Source organism: Aulonocara sp. 'chitande type north' Nkhata Bay, linkage group LG20 (genome assembly GCF_057382095.1).
Source record: "Aulonocara sp. 'chitande type north' Nkhata Bay isolate Kocher_YH1m ecotype deep benthic linkage group LG20, A_spYH_male_GT1.1, whole genome shotgun sequence".
In the NCBI taxonomy this organism is placed as follows: domain Eukaryota; kingdom Metazoa; phylum Chordata; class Actinopteri; order Cichliformes; family Cichlidae; genus Aulonocara; species Aulonocara sp. 'chitande type north' Nkhata Bay.
Genome location: NC_141363.1, coordinates 13,448,398 through 13,470,764, shown reverse-complemented (window position 1 = coordinate 13,470,764; position 22,367 = coordinate 13,448,398). Strand labels below are relative to the sequence as shown.

General features: G+C 41.5%; 1 protein-coding gene across 2 annotated transcripts in view; it reads right to left on the bottom strand.

Moving 5' to 3' along the window:
• Nucleotides 1-2,912: 2,912 nt before the first annotated feature.
• The window catches only part of LOC147305288 (plexin-A1-like), a 317,652-nt gene continuing 298,197 nt past the window's right edge, over nucleotides 2,913-22,367 (bottom strand). For both annotated transcript variants that reach the window (XM_086277276.1, XM_086277277.1), the window contains exons 27-33: nucleotides 22,012-22,115; nucleotides 21,811-21,907; nucleotides 19,210-19,400; nucleotides 16,219-16,388; nucleotides 15,348-15,560; nucleotides 12,013-12,163; nucleotides 2,913-9,117 (exon numbers count right to left, since the gene is read on the bottom strand). In XM_086277276.1, the coding sequence (XP_086133402.1) occupies nucleotides 9,022-9,117; nucleotides 12,013-12,163; nucleotides 15,348-15,560; nucleotides 16,219-16,388; nucleotides 19,210-19,400; nucleotides 21,811-21,907; nucleotides 22,012-22,115 (1,022 nt within the window). In that variant the 3' untranslated portion in view covers nucleotides 2,913-9,021. The remainder of the gene's footprint in view (nucleotides 9,118-12,012; nucleotides 12,164-15,347; nucleotides 15,561-16,218; nucleotides 16,389-19,209; nucleotides 19,401-21,810; nucleotides 21,908-22,011; nucleotides 22,116-22,367) is intronic.

Genomic DNA, 22,367 nt, shown 5'->3' with positions numbered 1-22,367 from the left:
TGACAGAGCCATAATAGACCTGCTGCTTCTGAGGATGGAAGTCAGCAATAGATGCCATGGCGACGAGTGGTCACATTAGATTATTCAAGCTGACTTTGGCTACTCTTCGCTTGTGCACCGGCACATTCAGAAGTGTGCCCACGCAGCCACAATTTAGCACTGCATTTAATTCAGCTTTGACAGAGAGGAAGCAGCCAGGACAGACATGACTCTGTCTGCTACTCTGATTCTGCTCCATCATCTTATTTCCCCTGCTGGTCGTCACTTATTGGAGCTTCATAAAGACAAAATGAGTGAGATTTCAGCCTGGCAGTATTAACTGCCATCCTTCGAGAAAACCAAAGTCAACTATCTTTTTCCTTCTCTCCCTTTCTACACTTCTCCCCTTTCTACGCCCTTATTTCCACTTGTTGCTTTTTGTCTTATCTTTTCTTCCTTTGTTCCTCCCTTGCTCTCTCTTTCTCTCTGGAGAAAGAGAGGAGTCTTATCACAGTTTAATCTCCAGCTGAGAGTCGGCAGTGTGGGGCCCAAGCCAATGTGACTGTCGTTTATTCTGTGTCGAGGCATCTTAGAGGACGGCCGAGTGTTTGTGTTGAGAGCGGTCGGGGTGATTGAATTGCCTGAGTAGCCTCGAGGCGCAAAATAAAGGAGAGAGAGAAGAAGAAAATAAAAGAGAAAAAGAGAGGAAGAGTGATTTTTCACAACAAGCGCAATTCCAACATGGTAATCTGATGCCCTTAGATATTTGAACACATAGCCAGACAGAGGGGGCTGCAGGCAATGGGAGGTGGCGTCTACTCTCTACGTGAGTTTGTGCACCCAGTAGCTTGTCTAAGCACTGCTGTGCTCTGCCTACTGTGACAAGAGCTACAGCAGGGAATCTACATAATATGTAAGAGGCATATTAAAGGATGGGGAGACAAAGAGGAGTGGGAAAGAAACTCTTTTGGAGGCAGATAAATGGGGGGGGGGAGCAGAGGGATCAGAGGGGCCTACAGGTGAAGGAAAATACATGAAAAAAAGAACATGTTTGAACATTAGAGGTCACTCCCGTACAGAACAAAGACCAGGTGTCTGTGATATCCAGGTCAGATTCTCTCCAGAGGTCTGAATCACTCCTCTTTATGTATTCAAATTGGACTTTTTAATTTGAGTGATGGGCTACCTGTCAAATCCCAGAGTTCTCAAGGGGAGGGCTTTAAAGGGGAGAGTTTTAAATGCCACATTTTAAACTAGTAATAGGTATTCTGGATTTGAGAGATGGAAAAAAAGCACTATTTGGTCCTTTCCTGTAGGCAGAAGGATAAAAGAATGAGGAAAGCAGTATATGTTTGCCTATCTAGATAACAAACACTCTGAGCATCAATGTCCAACTCACCAGAATATTCTTTAAGCATCCTTTTCCAACGTAAATGGTCTGGTCTATATAACATTCAGTCTCTGATAAAAGCATTATGGAGCACACTTGTACTTGAGTATGCTTCCAAAGAATTGAACCACCAACCGTCACAATTAATAGATAACTTGCTTTAACTCCTGAGTGTTTTCTGTCCTGTTTGGTTAGGTCACCCCTAACTGGTCACTGCAGTTGGCTTCCCCTCCTGGAGCTTGGCCATACAGGAGGTTTCTTCCTTTTAAAAGGGAGTTTTTTGTTCCCACTGTTGTCAAGTGCTTGCTCACAGGGGTCATCTGATTGTTGTAGTTTTCACTCTGTTATTGTAGCGTCTTTACCAGACAATAAAAATTAACTTGAGTGGACTGTTGTTGTGATGTATACAAACAAGAACTGAACTGAATTAGGTCTAAGCATGAAAACTACCTAAAAGAACTCGAGGGGTTCATTTTTATCCATTTTTAAAAGGATCAAAAGTAACTGGACAAACCAACTTAGTTTCAGATATGATTGTTTTGAATACTTGGATGAAAATACTTTGCAGTCCATGAATACTAGAAGTCTACAAAGCATCACCATATGATGTGTTTGCTCCCTTGGTATTTTCTGCTAAGGATTTATTGTTCGCAGGTCTTTTTGCATTCAGCTTTGTATGTAATGATGGAAAAGTATGATCTGCTGGGTTTAGATTAGGTGACTTGCCCATTTAATAATATTTAATTTATTTGCTTTAAGAAACATATAAGTTGCTCTTACAGTATGATTTGGGTTAATTTATCCATTTGAGTCTGACTATGCACTTCAGAATTCAGTCTTCTATTATCAATACCAGTTACAGCCATACAAACCCACGTCATTACACTGGCCCCACCATGTTCAACGATTGATGTGCTGTGCTTCAGATCACAAGGTGTTTTAGACATATTGTCTTTTGCAGATTCATGATAATCTTGCCATTCAAAAAAACAAAACAAAAACAAAGAAGATTTATACTATAAACAAATTCAATGGCACTGGGAGATTCAAAGGCACATTTTCCACCAGGTCATTACTGCAACACAGCACTCGTGTCTGACAGTGTCATTTGAGGATTCACTGGTCTGACACTCACTGGGATAATTTCAGTCTTTTCACATGAATGGGAAAGTGACTAGATATGGATGGATGGATGATTGTACTCTTGAAACTGAGCTTTGCATATTCATGACTCACATCAGTAAGAGATTTCTGACAGTAAAGTCTGCAAAGTAAAGGCTTATCATCATCATTTTCAATGTCCTCCTCAACATCGGTGCAGTAAAACAGAGGGGGAACGAGTCAAACACAGGCAGCAGTTTTTGCTCTACCAGAGTACAATAATACTGTATTTAGATCTCACATGTGCCGCTTTTGATCTTCTGTGTTCTCTCGTGACGACGAGCACTTGAGATAAACCAAAAACTTGTTACGACTTTCAAATCCGCAACTTTGAGGGTACGTAGGGATATGGAAGAGCAATAAAAACATCAGACGAGCCAGATTTAGCAAAAAACATGTTTAATCTCTCCTTGATGCGTGTCTATTTACACGTAATAAATCTGCAAAATAGGAAAGAGCAGGATATTTACACGGGCGTGAAACAGCCAAAACCTGTCACAGCAGCTTCAAGTCTGAAACTCTTAAAAAGGTATCAGAATTCATAAAGTATTAAAACTGTTTAAGGTATTTTTTTCTTTCTACCTCTCTCCTCTTTAATCTGTGTGTGAAGTTATTTTATGTCCTCTGCTCCGTCTCTCAGATGTACTTTAATCAAAGTGAACTCAGCAGGCGAGGAAGCTGGAACTGCTGGGTTGAAAAACCCACGAGTGCTGCTATTGGGGTTGGGGGTTAGAAATGGCAGATGAGGGCAAGTTTAAATGTTGTGTGGCAATGTTTCGTCCAATGGAGGGTGCATCCCATATGGGCAAATAGATACATTTGACATATTTTCATAAAATGGCTTAGAAAGTACAAGAAATGAAATTGGTTCCTGGATTTTGTTTTTCTACAAAAGGTGCTGTTCTTTTCTCAATAAAATAACAGCGTTAGATTAGAAGATTGATACCACTCTCATGTATTTTATACCAATCTTAACTTTAGCATAAAGAAGGGGAAACGTCTAGTGCGCTATAATCCTTGCATCTTTAAATCAAGGTCCTTTACACTGGGTTTTATGCCTGGACTAAGGGGGCTAAGTGTTAATAATGAACAGATACCCATTCTTGGCTAACAAAATCCACTAATTATATGTCATGTTGTTGTAGATATTTTGTCAAATTGGATGACGTTTTTCATGAAATGCAATCTACATTCAAAATGAAACATGAACTTAATGAACATTAAAAGTTGGAAAAACCTTTCAATAAAACTCTGAAGCTTTGCTTTTTATCATCTTTACTTAAGACAGACCCTCATATGAAGCTGGAAGATATTTCATCTTCAAATCTGTACACAAGCAAATTCAAGATAGCTGACTTCTGGTTAGACTATGGGTATAGCCACAAGTTGGGTTTTTTTTTATAGGCCCACACGATGGCTAATTTTGTAGGGGCCGTTATCTATATCTTACATCCATGCACAAGAGCCATAAAACATGAATATGTAAGTTCTGGTGTGTCTGCAAAGCTTTGTTAATTACTAATCACGTTTAGTGCTGTTGTTTGAAATAATATTTGAACAAAATCTTCATCAAACTGTTTACATTCTAATTGGCTAGCTAGGCTACCTGTTTGTTTTATCTTATCTCTTTAGGGCTCTGTGCTAAACTAAGCTAACCATCTGCTAGCTCTGACTTCTCATACAAAAAAGTAATGTCAAAGTTGTAATAATTCTCTCCTTAAAGTGAGAAAAACCAAGAAAGCAAATAAGCACATTTAGTCCATTACTTTGAGAAAAAGACTTTAAATAGCAATCTCAGGCTAAAAGCTGCCTACAGACATTTCATGTAATTAGCTTACTTTAATCTTGTCTTAATATTAGCATGAAAACAAACAATAGCCTCAATCAATATAAAGCAACCCTAATAATATACATCAACAAAAGAGATGTAATTTATCATTTTAGAGGGATTTTTGTGTCAAATCTTCTTAATTACATTCACTGTTTGCAGGATACACTCCCCCCATAACACACACCCTTAGATATCATATTATTTTCACACTGTCTCCAATTAAATGGATGCAGTTTTTTACATAGCCATCTTTGAGGGAGTTATCATGCCTGGTTAGCTCTTGGCTACTTTAGTATAAGCTAGGCTAGATGACACATGACTGGTATCAGTCTAGTAATCTCACATTTAAAAGGACATATATATTTACATATATTGTATTTGTTTGTCAGTTTTTGACATGGACATTGAACAAAATAGGAATCATGTACATGGAAAAAAGCATATAATTTTCCATGTGGGTAGAGGCTGACAAGGCACAGCAAAAACCTATGTGTCTGTCAATCGCCAGGAGAATCTCTTTCACCACCTCTTTTCTTTTCCCACTCCACCCTCCTTTTTGACTGTGTTTTTCTACATGAAAAGAGGGGAAAAAACAACCCAGATGTGATGGAATGGACAATGAAGCGGTACCGTGGCCTTCAAAGCACTTCCTCTGCCTTGCCTGAGTCTTTTCATCTTTTACCTCAACAAGTGCTGTAGCATAAAACAAGAAGCACAAAACTAAGAAACAAAAGCATCAAAAACCAAATGGGCCTTATCTCACCATGTCTATTTTTTTTCCTTTTTTTTTCTCCCTACAAAATTATCCTAGGGGCACTAACAACGACTTCTTCTTTCAGTATCACAAAAATCATTTTTTACAAGTCTTCAACTGAGCAAGTGAACACCAGTCAAACATCAATGTAAGAGTCCACATCCTCAGATTGTTTCATTCATTCAATTTGAACAAAACGTGTTAATGAACGCCTGTACATGGAAGTAGCATTGCCTCATTCATCAAGGATAAAGACGGAGGCTGCTTTTAAATCACTAAAACTGAGCACTAAAAGTTTCTTGTGGAATAAGTGAAAACGGCAAAGAAAAGTCTCTTATCACAGAGCTGTGCTCGGGTTGCAGATGCATAAAGCTTTGGTCAGTCTCTCTGTATGTTATGTTACCCTGTGCAGATCAGTGGTTCAAGTATTTAAGAACATACAGTACGTTGTCATCCAATCCAGACGCACATTTGTGCTGTCAGATAAAAACATGGTGTGTTGGTGTGAGAGGCTAGCATTCAGATTAGAGATTCGAATGTACACTGGGCTTTTAAAGGGTCTGTGTCTTGTTCTATTATTCTTTGTTTTACAGCTTTTACTTGACAGCAGCAATATGTGTTTGGTTTGGTGGCATCTGGCTTGGTACAGGTCTGGTATGTGGGAAAAATCCTTAACTCCCTGACAATATGGACAAAGGAAGAAGTCAAAAGGCTAAAGACTGGACAACTTACACATTAGCATACAACTTGTGCTAATGGTCCGAAGTAAAAAAAAAAGAGAGAGAGCTCACCCTTGATTTCTCTGTGAATTGATTGTTTAAGGTAGCATGTAACAAGCACGAACTAATCGCTAACAGCCGGCTCGCATGCAGCGACTGCCTCACAATAACGTGGAAACGACTGCGCCGACTTCGACTTCTTGCCAATACTTCTTGCCAATACTTCTTTAGGATTTGTCCGTGTGACAAAGCCTTAGACTGGAAGGACTGCTGCTCAAATATAAAATCCCAAAGAGACGAATGTGTGACTGAATCCTTTAAACTTAAGTAGCTGAAACACCAGTCGCACCAAATGTGAAAGTCACACTTTCAGTTCAAGCTGTAGAACAGCTGTGACATTGAATTATCACTTGGGGAATTCATCAGTTTGTAGTCCGTCTGGTGCGTTTTAAGGTGTTCACACACTTTTTAGTCCACTAGCTGCTAATCTTCGTTCTTCACAGCTTAGGAACAAACTAAATAATTATTTCATTGTAACTTTGAATTACATAAAAATACATTAGAGCCTCGACTGTAAATGTTCATTTTTAGATTAAACATTTAGCAACTGGAGCACTGAAACGGCTGCGTATCGTATTTATATTACATATTAGACAGGTTTCTTTTCCAGGGTAATCTGTCACTAACATATAATATACGTAGTAAGTGTCTTGTGCAGGGATGCATATGGTTACATTAACTTCCAGTTACGAAAGAGATTCTGGTTTGTGAAGCTCCTGATGCAACGCAAAGCTCTTCAAAGCCATCTGAACTGGTCTGAGAACCCTACTGTTATCTGGTTACAAGGTCTCCACTCGAAAAAAAAAACTGAGGGAAGCACTGCTGAAGAGGAAGCGAACATAAGCAATTTTGATGCAACTGTTTTCTTTGAAGTTACAGTGTCCTAAATGGTGCATTTAACCCTACTCTTTTACACTATTTTTTCCCATTTATTATCAAAGCAAACACATGTAGAGAAGGTTTTTTTTCAGCTCTTCCGTGTGATCTGGGTGTTGATATGTCTTATCTGGTGGTCTGAAATTCATGATACGCTTTTACAGGATGGAAGAACATATATACATCACCTTGGTTTGTATCTTCTGGCCTTGATAAGTAGCTGTGTACACTCCTAGGGAAGAGGAATGTTTCCGAATGTTAACACAGAGCAGCGCACGGTGCAAGGAGAACATTTGCACTTTTTTTTCTCTTCTTTTTTTTTTTTAACCCTACAAAACCACAGAACAAAATAAAAGAGAGAGAAAGGCCTTCAACTTGTACAAAAAACCCCACTCACATAAATCAAGCTACATTTCATTATCTTTTTTCATAAACCACATTCACATTTTCAAAAAACGGACCCTTTAGCTTTACCGTCGTCACTTCGGAGTAGAAAACAACAAAAACAAATAATAAAACCAAGAAATATTAGACAACATCTTCTGCACAGCAAAGACTAGCCTTCATTTTTGGATGGCACACCTTATAGAAAAAAATGTGTTTCAGACAAGCTGGGAAGTCTAGAAAACAAGATCGGGAAGCTGTAAAGCACAGTGTGCCAGGGATCAGCTTAAAGGACTGCTTGGTTGCCTCTGCGGTCTGCTAACGCAGCATGAGGCTGGCTTCCACACAAGTGACTTTTGTCTCATCTAAATCAGCTGACTGGGCCTTGTGTTGTATTTGGTTCCTCTAAAAAACAAACACAAAAGCACTGCAGGTTGGTTTGCTCGTAGGCGGCTTCCAGACATCATTTGCCTTTTTGCTATCTTCAGAGCCAAAGATGTAGCACGCCCCGAGACCTCACGAAATATAGAAAGTGTCTGCGTATGATATATTTATATATATATATTTTTGCCATTTACCTATTTTTAAACTTTCAGTCACTAAGCATGACAACATTTTCATCGTAGCACGTTTCATCTAAACGGGGAAAAAAAAGAAGTCTCTTCGCACTAAACAACATTCAAAGTAAAACATGGCACAGGACGACTTTTTCCTCGTGTTTTTCATAATTTTTCATCTTGGAAATATCAAATCTTCGTCTCAAACGGATCTTTTGTACATTGAAATGAAAAACAGTTTGTTTTTTTCCCCAGTTTTTCATTTGTTTTAAAAATGAAAGGTTTGTATTTATATCTATCTATCTATATATATATATATATATATTCATATATCCTCTTCTCTCTTTTGATTTAGCTTTGTTGTGCAAATTCAGCAGTAACACAAGAAGTGGCACAGCACTGGGGAGAGTAGGCAGTTGGACGGGCAGAATCAAATGCAGTAACAAATCAAATACAGAGTTATGAAACTGACAGCGTCCTTTGTTCGACTACAGTGGAATTCATGTCGATGGAGTGTTGGAAAGTCAGTACTGGAGGAAGAGTTTCCCTGCAAAGTCCTTCCTCCCGGTTGCCCTGCAGTGGCAAGCGGCGCGTTGCCGAGAATCCACTCTACCGAAGAGTCTTTGAGCAACACGCTGAATCTCTACCTGCTCAGTGGCTGCTGCTCTGTAGCTGTCCCTGACCTTTGACCTCCTTGTGGAGGGGAGCAACAGTAAAGAAAGAGAAATTCCTCACAGGAATCAAGTATTCTGGATTTTTTTTTTTTATAGGCTCAGAGTCAGAACTGCAGCTCTGGCTGTGAAAAGATACTAGCTCTGGGCTTGTTTCAGGTCCAGCTTGATGAGTTTCTGGTCACCACTGTGCATGTACCATTCCTGATTGTGGCCAAAGCTGCTCCCGTGTAACTGTAGACGTGATGAGGGACTTGATGAAAATAAATGCTCTCCTGAGCTGAGGTCCAAAATCGGCTGAGGTTGGGGACGCACTTGATTTGGTTGTTATGGCAGGCTCAGAGAAGAAGAAGAAGAAAAAGAAAGGCAATGGGGGAGGGGGTAAAAGTCAACCCGGCTGCCGGGACTTTAGTTCCAAACTCTGCTGTCTCTCTCGAGTGTGCTGCTGCTTACTGGGTGCTTGTGTTCTCGCAGTCCTTTCTGCTGCTGTAGATTGTTGTTTGTGACGGCGATGGCGACAGACTTTAAACGTCGGGTGTTAAAACGGCGAGGAATGGGGAGAGGGGGTCAAAGTTGTTGGGGAAAGGCGTGTTGGTTAGCCAGTTCTCCTGCCAGCTGAGGCGCGCCATTGGCTGATCCTCAGCTAGATAGAGCCATGGTGTCGATGACCTGTTCCAGCTTGCCGCGTAGTCGCTGTCTGCGTGACTGTTCGTCCTTCTGTAGCGCTGACAGGATCTGGACACACGGAAGGAAACAGATTAGAGAGACGCCTTTAAAACCTTGAGCATGCGGCAGTGCAGCGTGGGCGCCGCTGTTATGCTCCTTAGCCATGAATTCACAGTTACATGAGCCAAAGGAGCGCTCTGTTGCTAATTTCCCTTTTAGTGGTTAGCGACTACAATTGCACTCACGCTGACAACACGAGCAGGGCCGACAGGGCAGGTGTTATGGCCAGTGGAATGTCTTGTGATTGGATGTTAATGGCTACTGAGAATGACCAACAGGAGTGCGTTATTTTTCATGATGAGAGTGGGGAAAGGAGGATGTGGTATGAGTGTGAGGACGTGTGCATTTCATCTTTATTTTTTAACGCGTCTGTCTGAGCGCATTTGTTAGACGATGGGGGCCGTGCAGCTGTCTACATCTGGATAATAGGTCATAATGAAGGGGAGCAGTTGGTTTGAATACAGCCAGCTGCAAACAGCCAGCTTAACTACCGTCATACTGCTGGTATGGAAGAATGGAAACAAGGACAAGTGGGGGCGTAGCTCTCACCAATTAAAAGCATACTAAAGGTTGAGGAGGGAGAGGTGTGTAGTATAGATATAAGGCTCTATTTTTAAAACAGCACATTCCATGCAAGCATATTTCAGCAGCTCACATGTTTGGAGAAGCAAATAACACAAATATAAAGAAAATGCACAGAAAAATTAACCATACATTTGTTGGCTTACATATATATATATACTAGAAACTAGAAGAAGAAACCCTAGCAGCACCTTTAATGCTCACTGTTTAGCACGTTCGAATGCGAGGTAGTATAAAAATGTATCATTAAATGAAAATGAAAAAGCACCAGAGGATGAAGGCTGAAGTTTTAGCCAAAGATATCCCTCAATATTTGAACTGGGTTGGAGAGTGAAACCTACTGCAAAACTGATAATTCCACCCAATCTGAAGTACTCTCACATTCACGTTTACCAACTGAGCATTTTCTCTTGATTAGATTTCTAAAAGCCGTCAGTGTTAAAACTGGATTACATTTAGTTCAAAAGTGAAAGTTTAACAGACGTCTTTAGATCAGACTGAGCTTCCATCCATCCATCTTCTTCCGCTTTATCCAGGGCCAGTTCGCGGGAGCAGCAGCCTAAGCAAAGAGGCCCAGACCTCCCTCTCCCCAGCCACCTCCTCCAGCTTATCCGGGGGAACACCAAGGCGTTCCCAGGCGAGCCGAGAGATATAATCTCTCCAGCGTGTCCTGGGTCTGCCCCGGGGCCTCCTCCCGGTGGGACATGCCCAGAACACCTCACGCAGGAGGCATCCTTGTCAGATGCCCGAACCACCTCAGCTGGCTCCTTTTGATGTGGAGGAGCAGCGGCTCTACTCTGAGCCCCACCCGGATGGCTGAACTATCTCTAAGGGAGAGGCCAGCCACCCTTCGAAGGAAGCTCATTTCCGCCGCTTGTATCCGCGATCTCGTTCTTTCGGTCACTACCCACAGCTCGTGGCCATAGATGAGGGTAGGGGCGTAGATCAACCGGTAAATTGAGAGCTTCGCCTTTACACTCAGCACCAGTCCGTCTGTCGATCTCCGGCTCCCTTCTACCATCACTCGCGAACAAGACCCCGAGATACTTGAACTCCTCCACTTGGGGCAGGAACTCATCCCCAACCCGGAGTGGGCACTCCACACTTTTCCGGCTGAGAACCATGGCCTCAGATTTGGAGGTGCTGATCCTCATTCCCGCTGCTTCACACTCGGCTGTGAACCGTTCCAGTGCGAAATGGAGGCCATCACCAGTCGAAGCCAACAGAACCACATCATCCGCGAAAAGCAGAGATGAGATTCTGAGTGTGAAGTGAAAGCCCTCCGCCACTTGGCTGCGCCTAGAAATCCTGTCCATAAAAATTATGAACAGAATCGGTGACAAAGGGCAGCCCTGGCGGAGTCCATCACCCACCGGGAATGAGTCCAACTTAATGCCAGCAATGCGAACCAAGCTCTTGCAACGGTTGTATAGGAATCGAATGGCCTGTAGCAATGGGCCAGATACCCCGTGTACAATATCGTGTCTTTATAGATATGCTATATTGAAAATTCCTTGGGAAAATTTTGAGAAAAACGTAATAATGTTGTCCTCATCTGTATTTGTATGAACCTGGAAGGTCAAAACTAACTGTTCCTACATGGCAGTGCAGCATGATGGCGCAGCGGTTAGATCCTCATAGGTTGTGGGTTTGAATCTGCGGGCTGTGCTGATGATGACGAGACGGCTTTTTTTATCTAAATGTAGCTGTCCCGGGACGTCTTATGAACATCCTGAGACGAGCCTTTTAACATTCACTTTTTTCTTCATTAAATACCGTGTGCTACTTTTTTAAGCAAAGAGTAAAATGAGTGATGATGGTGTTGGAGAACTTCTCATCAGACACACACTATGAACATGATGGCACGTGGGTATATAGAATTTAGCGGTTTAAATCCCAATAAGTGCATTTAATGTCTTGCTTGAGACTCTGCTGGTTGTTCGTGATTTGTTTTCTTAACTGTGAATGCTTATTCAATAAAATGAATAAGCATCCTTAAAATGTGGCACTATTTCGTTAACACATTCTTGAGTTTTAATCAGCTGGTAGCAGCAAAGGATACTGTGCAAGCAGGTCTTTAAAAAAAATCACCTAAATTCTGTTAAGCTCCATTAAGTTCATAATGTGCTGAGCTCATGCCTTAATGTGCATCCTTAATGGTGGTAATACCTTCCAGCTTGTACCGATGTGGACTGGTTATCAGTGTTATTGAATTAAAATGACCTCGTGGTATTAGTCAAAACAAGTAAAGGGAGGCAGAGCACGAATAATTACAACATTCTTCCCTTCTTCTATATTTAGTGCTGGGCAGTGGGAGCTTACCTCATCTTTGTATTTGACGATGTAGGAGTAGATCTCGTGCAGCGCTGACATGCTGTTGAACTGGCTGAGGTGCAGCCGGGACTGCTCCGCTAGGTAGGCACTCATGTCCTGATCGCTGATGGCTGGCATGCGGGAGATATCGGAGTAATACCTAGACAAGAGTTCAGGCAGAGTTGCGTGTCATGCCACCTTCGTGTCCATTCACACCTTGACTTACTGCCTCGACCTAAGCTTCCCATTGAAGGATTAATGCAGCTTAATACAATTTCTTTGCTGATGGTTAGTACCTTGTTAGAGCACACATTGACCTACTTTGCCATTTAATTGAAAAATAATGAGATTAGTAAAATAAGAGACGGCTCAATTCAACTCAGTTTTATTTATATAGCACCTAAAGTCACCTAAGGCCGCCTCTGCTACAATAACCAAACAATTAGACGATCCACTATGAGCAAGCACTTCGCAACAGTGGGAAGGAAAAACTCCCTTTTGAAAGGAAGAAACCTCTGCTAGAATCAATCTCAGGGACAGGCAAGCGTCTGATGGGGCCGTGGGGGTGAGGGGAACATAGGAAAACAAAGCCAAATTCAGTTTTTTCAGATGCCCACCTGCTTATGTAACTCGGGAATTGATGGCTTCGTTGTCATGGTTGATGTTAGGGCCCTGGGTCGTTCTTTCCCCCTTATGTAACAAAACTGCTTAGCATTCCCTTTGCAAGCCCCAGCTCCTGATCGATGCATACATGTGCTCTTTATTTTGCCCTCCTCGCCTGACTGTTTCTCCTGTCTCCCTCTTGCTGCCATATTTGACTGGTTACGACTGTCAGACTGTCATTCAGGGCTGCTGTGATCAGTGAGTAGCCTGCTCTGTACATTCTTGCTAACTGCTACGAAAGGGTACCTGTTACTGATCCTTTTAAGTACCTCGTATGTATAATGTTCTGCAGGCTTTTTGCCTGCCAGCTTTTGATTATATAACCTGTTTGTTTAGTCCTGTCAGGGGCATTAAAACACTGGGACGCAGGGCCAGGAAGCAGCGATTAGCACACTCGCACAGTTAGTTGACTTCCTTTGTAAGATACTCACTTACAGACGTGCTATTTATTCTGTAATGTTTGTTTTCGAAAGGAAAGCCAGCGAGCCTAGCATTTCTTTTCTTTTCTTTTTTAAACAGAACAGTTTGATTTGGCTCTTACATTTCAGTTCTAAGTCCAATTATATTTTATCCATCCTATCCTCTGTAAGCTTTTTGGTGACTACTTTGTGACTCTTATGGATATTGACGGGAACCTAGCTGGGTTTGTAACAGCTGATTCATCCTTTACTCATTCATATTTCATTAATATTTCGTTTTTGAGATGGTGATGCTCTCAGTGAAACAACAACCTTAGTATTATCGACTCAGTGTTGCTGGCTGCACTGGGAGAGTGAAAGGTCCGTAGAAAGTGAGGCAGGTAAAAACACAATATATTAAGAAAACATCCCAATACTGAGCTGTACCTGGATCTGTGTGCACGATCCATATCTCGGCTATCTCAAGGTTTACTGCAGCAGGGCAGCGCTGGGAGGAGAGTGTAGGTTTGGAGGCATAATGGAAGCAAGGTTCAACTGCACCCAGTTAAATCTCACCTATAAATCCTTATCTCACGCTTCCTCCAAAAGCTCTGTGGAAGCTACACTACTTCCTGCAGCATATTCAATTCAAGCTGCTCAACATAAAGAAATACACAGCGGTTTTCCCACAGATTTAGACTCTGTTTGTGACAGTAGAGTGCACATGCATTTATGTGCAGGAAAGATTTCTTAAGTATTATTATACATTATATGTTATCAGTTTCTGCACTGCAAATACTTTTACATGTCCTGACTTTACAACAAACAACTGAGAAGACAAGCACTCGCTCTCCACCGTCTCTCATCCAGTGGATTAACTCCAGCTCCACTATTGTGGATTGTGGCCGTCTACAGCAGGCAGTGATGTGATCTGCTGCATCGGCCATCTTGGTCCTGTGAATGAACCAGCTCGAGACCTGCTGCAGGTTCAGGTTAGAGTTTGCAGTAGATCTTCAGAGCAGAACAAAGGCTAGTTTATCCAGCCACAGTTCAGGATGGCAGAGATGGATTATGTCTCACCCTGGGACAAGATTCTCTGAAGAAGGAGCTGAATAATACTGAGAAACTGCCGCAACAGCTACTCACTGTAGAAACATATAAAGGAGAGCACCGGGGCTAGCTCAGCTTTCAAAAGAAAAGAAATAGGATTGCCCACTAATTAACTGATTATCGATCGTGCCATTTTTTTAGATTAAAAAAAAAATGCTTAGTGAGATTATGAATGTACTTAGGTGGGCATTATATTTGGGCAGGTATCAAACGCTGTACTCTACCAGAATGGTGTTTGTTATCAGCCCTTCTGTTTTACCATTAGCAGTGAAAAACCTGGAAATCTAAAAAGGATTAAAAATCAACATTATATATATATACATATATATATATATACACACATATATATGTATGTAGAGGTGGTGTAATGCACGCTGCTGAGCAGCAGATAGCTTCCCCTCCCTAAGCCTGGTTCTGCTGAGGTTCCTTCCTGTTAAAAAGGAGTTTTGCCTCCCCACTGTTGCCAAGTCCGAGCTTACAGGAAATCATCTAATTCGTTTTTCTTTCTATTATTATGGGGACTTTACCTAACTAATATAATATACTAATATAAGGCACCTTAAGGTAACTGTTCTTGAGATTTGGTGCTATATAAAAAAAAACTAAATTGAATTGAATTCAGGTAAATTTAATTACACAAAATTTGAATGAATTGAAGGAGAAACATGAACAGAGCGCCTCTTGCCCCTAAAGTGGAACCGCAGGTGGTGCGATCACTTAAACATCCTGGAGTTGGGCAGAAGATTAAGAGGCTATGGCTGCTTCTTAGCAAAATCCAGTGAAACCTTTGTCTTCTTCTTTCTTTTTGTCTTAGAACTGATCCATATGGAGCAGCTCTCACTGTAAATTTACTCACTCTTTATAGTACACTGTATTATATAGTGATCGAGACAGCTGTAATTACTGCAGAGTGGTTTCTTTGCAGTAATTTAATCCAACTATTATGCTTTAAATGCCAGATAAAGTTCAGCCTGTAACGTTGCTACAGTCTTACAGCTGTTTTTAGCTTAATAGTTTAATAGTGTAATTAACTTTGATTATAACGCTCCAACTCATTTTTCTCTCACAGCTCATGAGGAACTTTTAACATTTAAACTGCGGATACAAAAGGTGTCCTCCCATCAAACGTAGCTGTTCTCAAAGTCTTCGCGTTTGGGTCAAACTCTGACTCACCTCTCGACCCAGTTCTTGTAATTGGGGATGTCTTTAGCGTAGAGAAGCTTATTTGAAGGCGAGTCTTTGCCTAGTTTGTGCTCCGATGTTGAACAGGAGTCCATGAAGGTCTGGGCCACCACGGACAGACAAGCATCTGTGATGCTGTTCTTATGAATGTCGAATACAAACTGTGGGTTCTTGATCACGTTCACCCAGAACCGGAGAGGGAGACTGGAGAGAGAGCAAGAGAATAAAACCCAAAAAAGGTTTATTTCGAAATAAAAATGTAACATCGTGTGATTAAGTGCTTTCCGTCACTAGCTTAATTCCACTTGTAGTTCTGTTTTTTTCTAATTAGTTCACTGTGTGCATTAAAGCCGGCTTTAATGCACACAGGCAGTGCCGGGGTCCTCGGGGATCGTAGCAGCTGTGTGGCTGGAGACGAATGCTCTTCATTGCTACGAAAACGCAAAATTTTATTAAATAATTTATGAATTACAAACACTGCAAATCTAGTCTGAAGATCTTATTATAGGAAGCACCCAACACAGCATTTTTTACATTTTTCTATACATTTTGCAGACTTGGATGTATCGATTTAATTCAGTGCAGCATTGTTTACAAGGATATTTACTTTGCAGACACTGCGATTATTACTATATTTTGGCATCCATTCAAATCTCTTTGAAATGCACTTTGATTGCAGTCATTTTCAGCGAGATTTAGACTCCAGCGCAAATGTCACCAGGGCCAAACGTGAAAAGCGCCTGAAGATCTCATTACGCTGGAGGTGAAATTTGATTGAACCGAACAGGGTTACATCCGGTTTCGAGAACACTTTACATTTAAGGGGAATTAGTTTTTTAGCGGCTGCAGATTTCTGACTCACCAGTTGCTCTTCCAGGTATGTCGTACATCATAGTCTGTGATGGAGTGTTTGTCAGCCTGCTCGTCCAGAAAGTCAAACATATACTTGATGGCCAGGGGCAACGCGCTACCTCTGTGGGCTGTGCTGAAGATGGTCTCAAACAGGTCGTCCACAAACTTCTGTAACGTACCCTAAATGAAGGAAATCAGGGTGTACTTTAAAAAAGAAATGTAAGGAATATTTTAACAGTAATTGTAGCTGTAATATCAACTGTTTTAATAATTTCGAGAGGTTATTACAGACCAACAAACTGACTAAACTTCTGCTAACATAGAGGTGCTCACACTTGCTGATCAAACATCTGGCTGCTACTTTTAATTTCTATGGGATGTACTTAGTTTTTTTTTTAACTTTTCTCAACAGTTTCACTACACTGTCGGGTTGTTTTTAGTCTATAGGCAATCACTGAAAGTCTTATTTAAATGTTGCTGTGATTCCCACCACACCGGTCAAAATGGCTTAGAGGTCTTTGATATTAATGATGATTATATACAAGCATAAGCTGCACTCTTATGTTGAACAAGCATTCTGACATTTTAGTACAGGTGGTGTTCCCATATTATGGTAATCGCTCTGACCTTTCTGATATTTCTGTCAGAACCACTTTAGTCACAAGAGGACTGTTATTTTAGTGGCTGTAATTTATATATGGAAGTGTGCCTCTGTTCTGGGACCTCCTCACCGCTCTAAGCGCATACACAGAAAGCCAAAAGGCAAGGAGAGCAGTGCAGCAGTCAGTAAGAGCGAACATGACTTGAAATAGAGGAGCTGGGGTGGAAGTGGTTTGCAGAGTGGGTTAATAACACTTTTCATATGAGCCATCAGCAGATCTGTATGAAGAGCTGGATCAGGTAACTCTATGCTCAATGTTTGTTTTGGGTTTTTTTTCCTAACTTTTATTGATTCTCTACATATGTGTGCAATAATTTCTTAGGATTAAAAACATTCCCACATATGCTTCCCTTTCAAATCAGCCTGACTATTAATTAGAAAGGAGGAATATCTCAGAGCTCAGGAAGCCAGCATCAACATAAGCAGTTTCATGGCACTGTGAAGCAGAATATAATGTACCATTTCCAGCTACTTGTATCCACAGCACCTGAATGGGCCTCGAGCGTGTACATTGTTACTATGAATGGCCCCAGTGGGAATCACAGCGATAACTCTGGCTGTGAGACTTACTTGCTCTGCTGACTAAGCGCTGCAGAATCACAAACCAGAACCCCGGCTCTTGGATTTGGATAGCGCTTTCCTCCAATGACAATGCCTCAACATAATTACCTCAAATGTAGCTAAATTAATTTCCCTAACACCACATTTGTCACCCCGACTTCTCCATCTGGCAGAATCTATTACTGAGGAAATATATGTCGGGATCATATTTAGTCAGCCGCTGCAAAATGGAGCAGGAATTATTCCTGCAACGCTTGTGAATGAAAGCAGGTAGATCTGCATAGACGAGACGCCGGGGCAAACAGGTTTGGAAAGGCAGCCATAAGAGAGACAAGGACAAGATGAGCTTCTGAATTGCATTTGCCTCTCAGTTTTTTTTCATCATACATCGCCAAATCTTCAATCCCTCAACAAATTACTCTTCTCCTGACACCTTGTGTATCTGCCTCCCTACCCTCTGCACCACAAGCCCACCTTTTTATTAATCTGTTTTTTCTTATTACCACTGGAAATTGAAAAGCCAGCTTGCTTGTAACTGCTGCCCATTGCTACATTTCCCTCCCCCCTCCTACAATTAGAAAGGAGAAGGTGAACTGAAAGACAATGAAGGAGAGGGGCAAAGACAGGCGGCCTGTTTTGTAATGCAAGATTCCAAGATGGAGGGAATGGTTACGAGTATGTTTAGCTTCACCGGTAACACATTTAGTCAGTACATTTCACTTGCTTCATGTACAATAAAGGCTTTGAAGCAATCTCGCCCAATGTAAAGACTCAGACAGAGTTATTAACACTTAAAGAGAGGGACTACATACATGCCTACTAATTTTCTACCAAAATTCTTCTCGGAAAACAAAACCAACCACTGAAACTGCACTTCTATCTGTGTCCTGTCACTTTCCTTCCACTGGCGTACCACAAGGATGGGTGCTTGGTCCCCCTACTCTTGTCTGACGATACCCAGCTATTGTACCTTCCTAACGAGCTGTCTCACAGCACACCTCAGCCCACCCAAACACCATGATGGATGGCTACCTTCGGCTCAACTTCTCTAAGACTGAACTGGGGACCATCTGTTCAGCCCGGCGTTATGTTTTGTCTACACAGAAAGCATTTCAGCTGTGTTTTCCCCCCTTGTTGTCTGTCTATTCTCTACTGGAACAGATAAGCTCCTATCTTAATAAATCCATCTGTCTGCACAGGCTGTGTAATGTCTCAGATTTTACTCTTTACTGTATCCCCAGACCCAAAGCATATTTACACTTTTGGAGTATATGTTCTTACTCATTATGTGTGTAACAAGAGTGGCTGTATACTGGGTTCTCAGTGCCTCCAGACACTGATATAAGTATTCATCCCCTCGCCAACCCTTGTCTCCTGCGTGGGCTTGCAAAAAGCCTTCTAATTTTCTACCTTGTGGGTCTGTTCTGTGAAGTTTCAATCTGTGAATGTAGTGGGTCTTTGACCTGATCTCCTGTGATGACAAACCAATTGCTAGTTGCATAAATATTCTCATCAATGTCTGTGATGATGTAATTTGATAAAGATAAAGACCCCTCAAAGATGTGGGGACACTCTGTATTAGAAGCTTCCTCTCCTTTTAAATAGGTGAGGTGAATCACTCTGCACGAAAGAGCTGAAAATGCTGAAGAAGAGTTTTACTATTAGGTTTTAGTGTCCCCCTGATGGTTTCAAGTGCTGTTTAAGAGGTTTTTCCACTCTGACTAGAATCAATATATATATAAAAAAGAAGAGAGTGCTGTTTACACCCCTGCCCCTTACTTTTGTAGCCAGCAGCCTGGTCAGGTAGATCTCAGAGACCATCTTGCTTCCCCGGTCGCCCTCCCTCTGGTCTGAGTGGTCGTGGTTTTTCACCAGGTGCCACAGTTTGGTTCCGCTCTCCAGATCGGGGGTGATCATGGGCGTTCGAGAACGTAGGCTGTCTGGACTACTGGCCGTCCTCAGCATACTCTCTAAATGAGACAAAAACAGAATTATTGTAGAATTACTGAAAATACTCAAAAATGGTTTAACTGACCCAGAATCTCTACCATCTGTGTCTGGTTCATTATTCATTGTGAGAGTGTCATGATTGGAATAAAGCAAGAAGAAATCTGTGACTATTTCATGTAGGATGGGGGGAGGGAATGTGCCAGGGAGGTAAGGTGCACAATATCTGCTGAATATCTCTTGTTTCTGGGGTAGAAAGCTGGACTGGAGAGAAGAGGTGGCGAGACCAAAGATGCTAATGTGTGTAACCATCCACATGCTTGGTGAAAGGACAGTAAGGAGTGTGGATGATAGAGGAGAAGTAAATATATGGGGAGGGTGGAGGGGGGTGACGGGAAAAAAAAGGGGGAGTGGGCGAGCGAAATGGACGGAGAGTCAAAAAGGTCAGGAGAGAGGGGTGAAATGGAGAGTAATGGGAGTGCATGGGATAGAAGAGTGAATGAGGCTGAGTGGGATGGTGTAGAGCGCTGCTGTTGCTTTTGCCAGTGGGGTGCTGAGTGGCTTTGATTCCAAGCTCATCATGACCATTGGTGGCCAACAATTTTGCCTGTTCTAATAACACCCCGCTACATGCACACATTCATGCACGAGGCACACCAACAGGATCATAATAACAAACAAAAGGGACACAGTCAAAGAGACTTTTTAACCAAACTTTTTTTCACAGTGGAGCAAAATAGCTGGAGCCTTGCAGCAGTGTGAGATAGTTCACTACAAGAGAGGTTCAGAAATGAAACAGGTCCTCAATAATGCCATTCTCAAACAGTGTAGGTGTTGTGTGATGCACTGATTAAACCATTTATTTTGTTCCAAGTAGAATCAATAGAAACTGGCATATTTGCAGTGAGAAAGAATTTTTAGTCGGTACTCCCATATTTCAGTTAATCATACGTCTACTTGCATATAATATGGGCCACTTGTGCTGTTAAACCCTCGGTAATATCTATCAGCTTATCAAGTTTTGTGGTTGTGTTGATTTTCTCTAGCAGATGCTGTAAAAATGCCCTGCAAAAAACACATTTCTACACCTGCCAACATGTAGCTTTGAATAGTACTGGATTTAGAAGTTAAAGGTCAAATATTTCTATCAGCAGGTGAAGACTCTGAGCTGCAAGGAGGGTGAATATTGGACATGCATTCATCAGGTGGCAAGAAATATGACTCCAAGGAGACAGAATGCTGGTGTGTAAACAGGCAGCAGTTTTCTACTGCTATTTATTTGCCTTAAAAGCATAAAATACAATTTCAGATAAAGAGTCAGTTTAAACAACGTGTGGAATCCTGACAATAGTGTGTTTAAGTTAATAATATATTAACCTTTCAAACATACAAAATAGGCGTCCCACCAGGCTCCAAACTGGGACCACTTTTTTTGATGTGACGTAAAAGGGTTACATCTTGGATAAGTTGTCATGACAGCCAGGTGAAATATATGAAGTAAATACGAAGTATGAATAAATACAATGAATGCTTCATATTAAATAAGAAGAAGTTTGCTGATGCTCAATAAAATAATTGTTGGGAGTTGGGCATGAATCTTTTTTAGCTTTTTCATTTTGGCATGAGGTATGCTAGAAATACAGTTTGAGAACAGCTGTCATTGAAAATAAACACTTTGACCAGCACTATTTTTTCTGAATGCTACATTTGAGGGAAAAAGGACACATCTGACTTTTCCACTATTTTCAGGTCGCGCAATTGACATCAGAGTCGGCATTCAGCAGAAAAACTAGCATGTCAATTTTCCATTTCCATATAAAACACACACAAAAAAATAAAAAATTCAAATTCTAACCTAAACATTTCATTTTTTGGCACAGGCGTTTTTGGAGAACAGCCACACTGATTTGGGGCTACAGCAGATCAGCGGCAATGATAGCAGCTGTGCATGTGTGAGGGTTAATACCCACTCAGCATCAGATGAGGGGTCAGTTTTTTTTCTCACCTCAGAGTAATTTATCCTCTAAATGGTTTAATTTTCCAGTGGAAAATACCATACTGTTGCTGGGGCTCTGTCTATCTGACTGCTACGTGTCCTCTCGCTCTCTCTCTCCATCTCTTTTTCACTCTGTCAGCTGGGGATCGAGGTGTCTACTTTAATGCCTGTCATTTAAGGACTGCTTGGAAATAGCCGTGGAATAGCCTTGGCCTGCGCTGATGGCAGTGGATAAAAAGGATTGCCATTCACTCAGATGGAGGTAAAAAAAAAAAAGAAAAAAAAAAAGTACCCCAATCATGGCCATGACAAACAAAGACAACGACTGAATGAAAGCGAGTTAGAGGCTCTGAGGGGAGGCGAGCGGTCAGAGAAATGGGGATCATTGACAGACTGATTTAAACAGGATCGAGGCACGATGGGAATGGGAGCCGTACCGTATCTGCTGAGGCTTTTGGTGAAGGTGGAGGAGTTGGAGATGTTGTAGGCAGAGTTCTGCTTTGGCACCAGGGCAATCACTGAACCATCTGTTACCTGCACAACAAAAACAATACACACACACACCACCAAAATATTCAGTGTATTACTCTTGCTGAGTAGCTGGCTCTTGACGTCTGTCCTGCTTTGTGCTCGTGTACCTGATAGTGAGCCAGCGTGTTGAGTCTTTTCCAGTCGTTGTCAATCTTAGTTGTGACATCTTCATCCTGCAGGATGATTCTGGCTATCCGACCTTGACGCCATTCTTTGAAAAGAGGAAAGCCGAGTTGATGGCAAAAAGCACAAACACAAATTGCATGTGTGTGTCATGAAACTGTGTATCACTTGCCATCATTTTGCATTTGTGTTTTTTATATCTTCAATGTAAAAGAGGTAGTTAGTAGGTTTATTAAATTTTACACTGCAAAATTACATTAAAGCAACTAACAATTGATCAAAAGCCTGTATCCAATGTGAGAAAAGTCCCTGGACTTAACATTCCCGAGAACAACAGAGA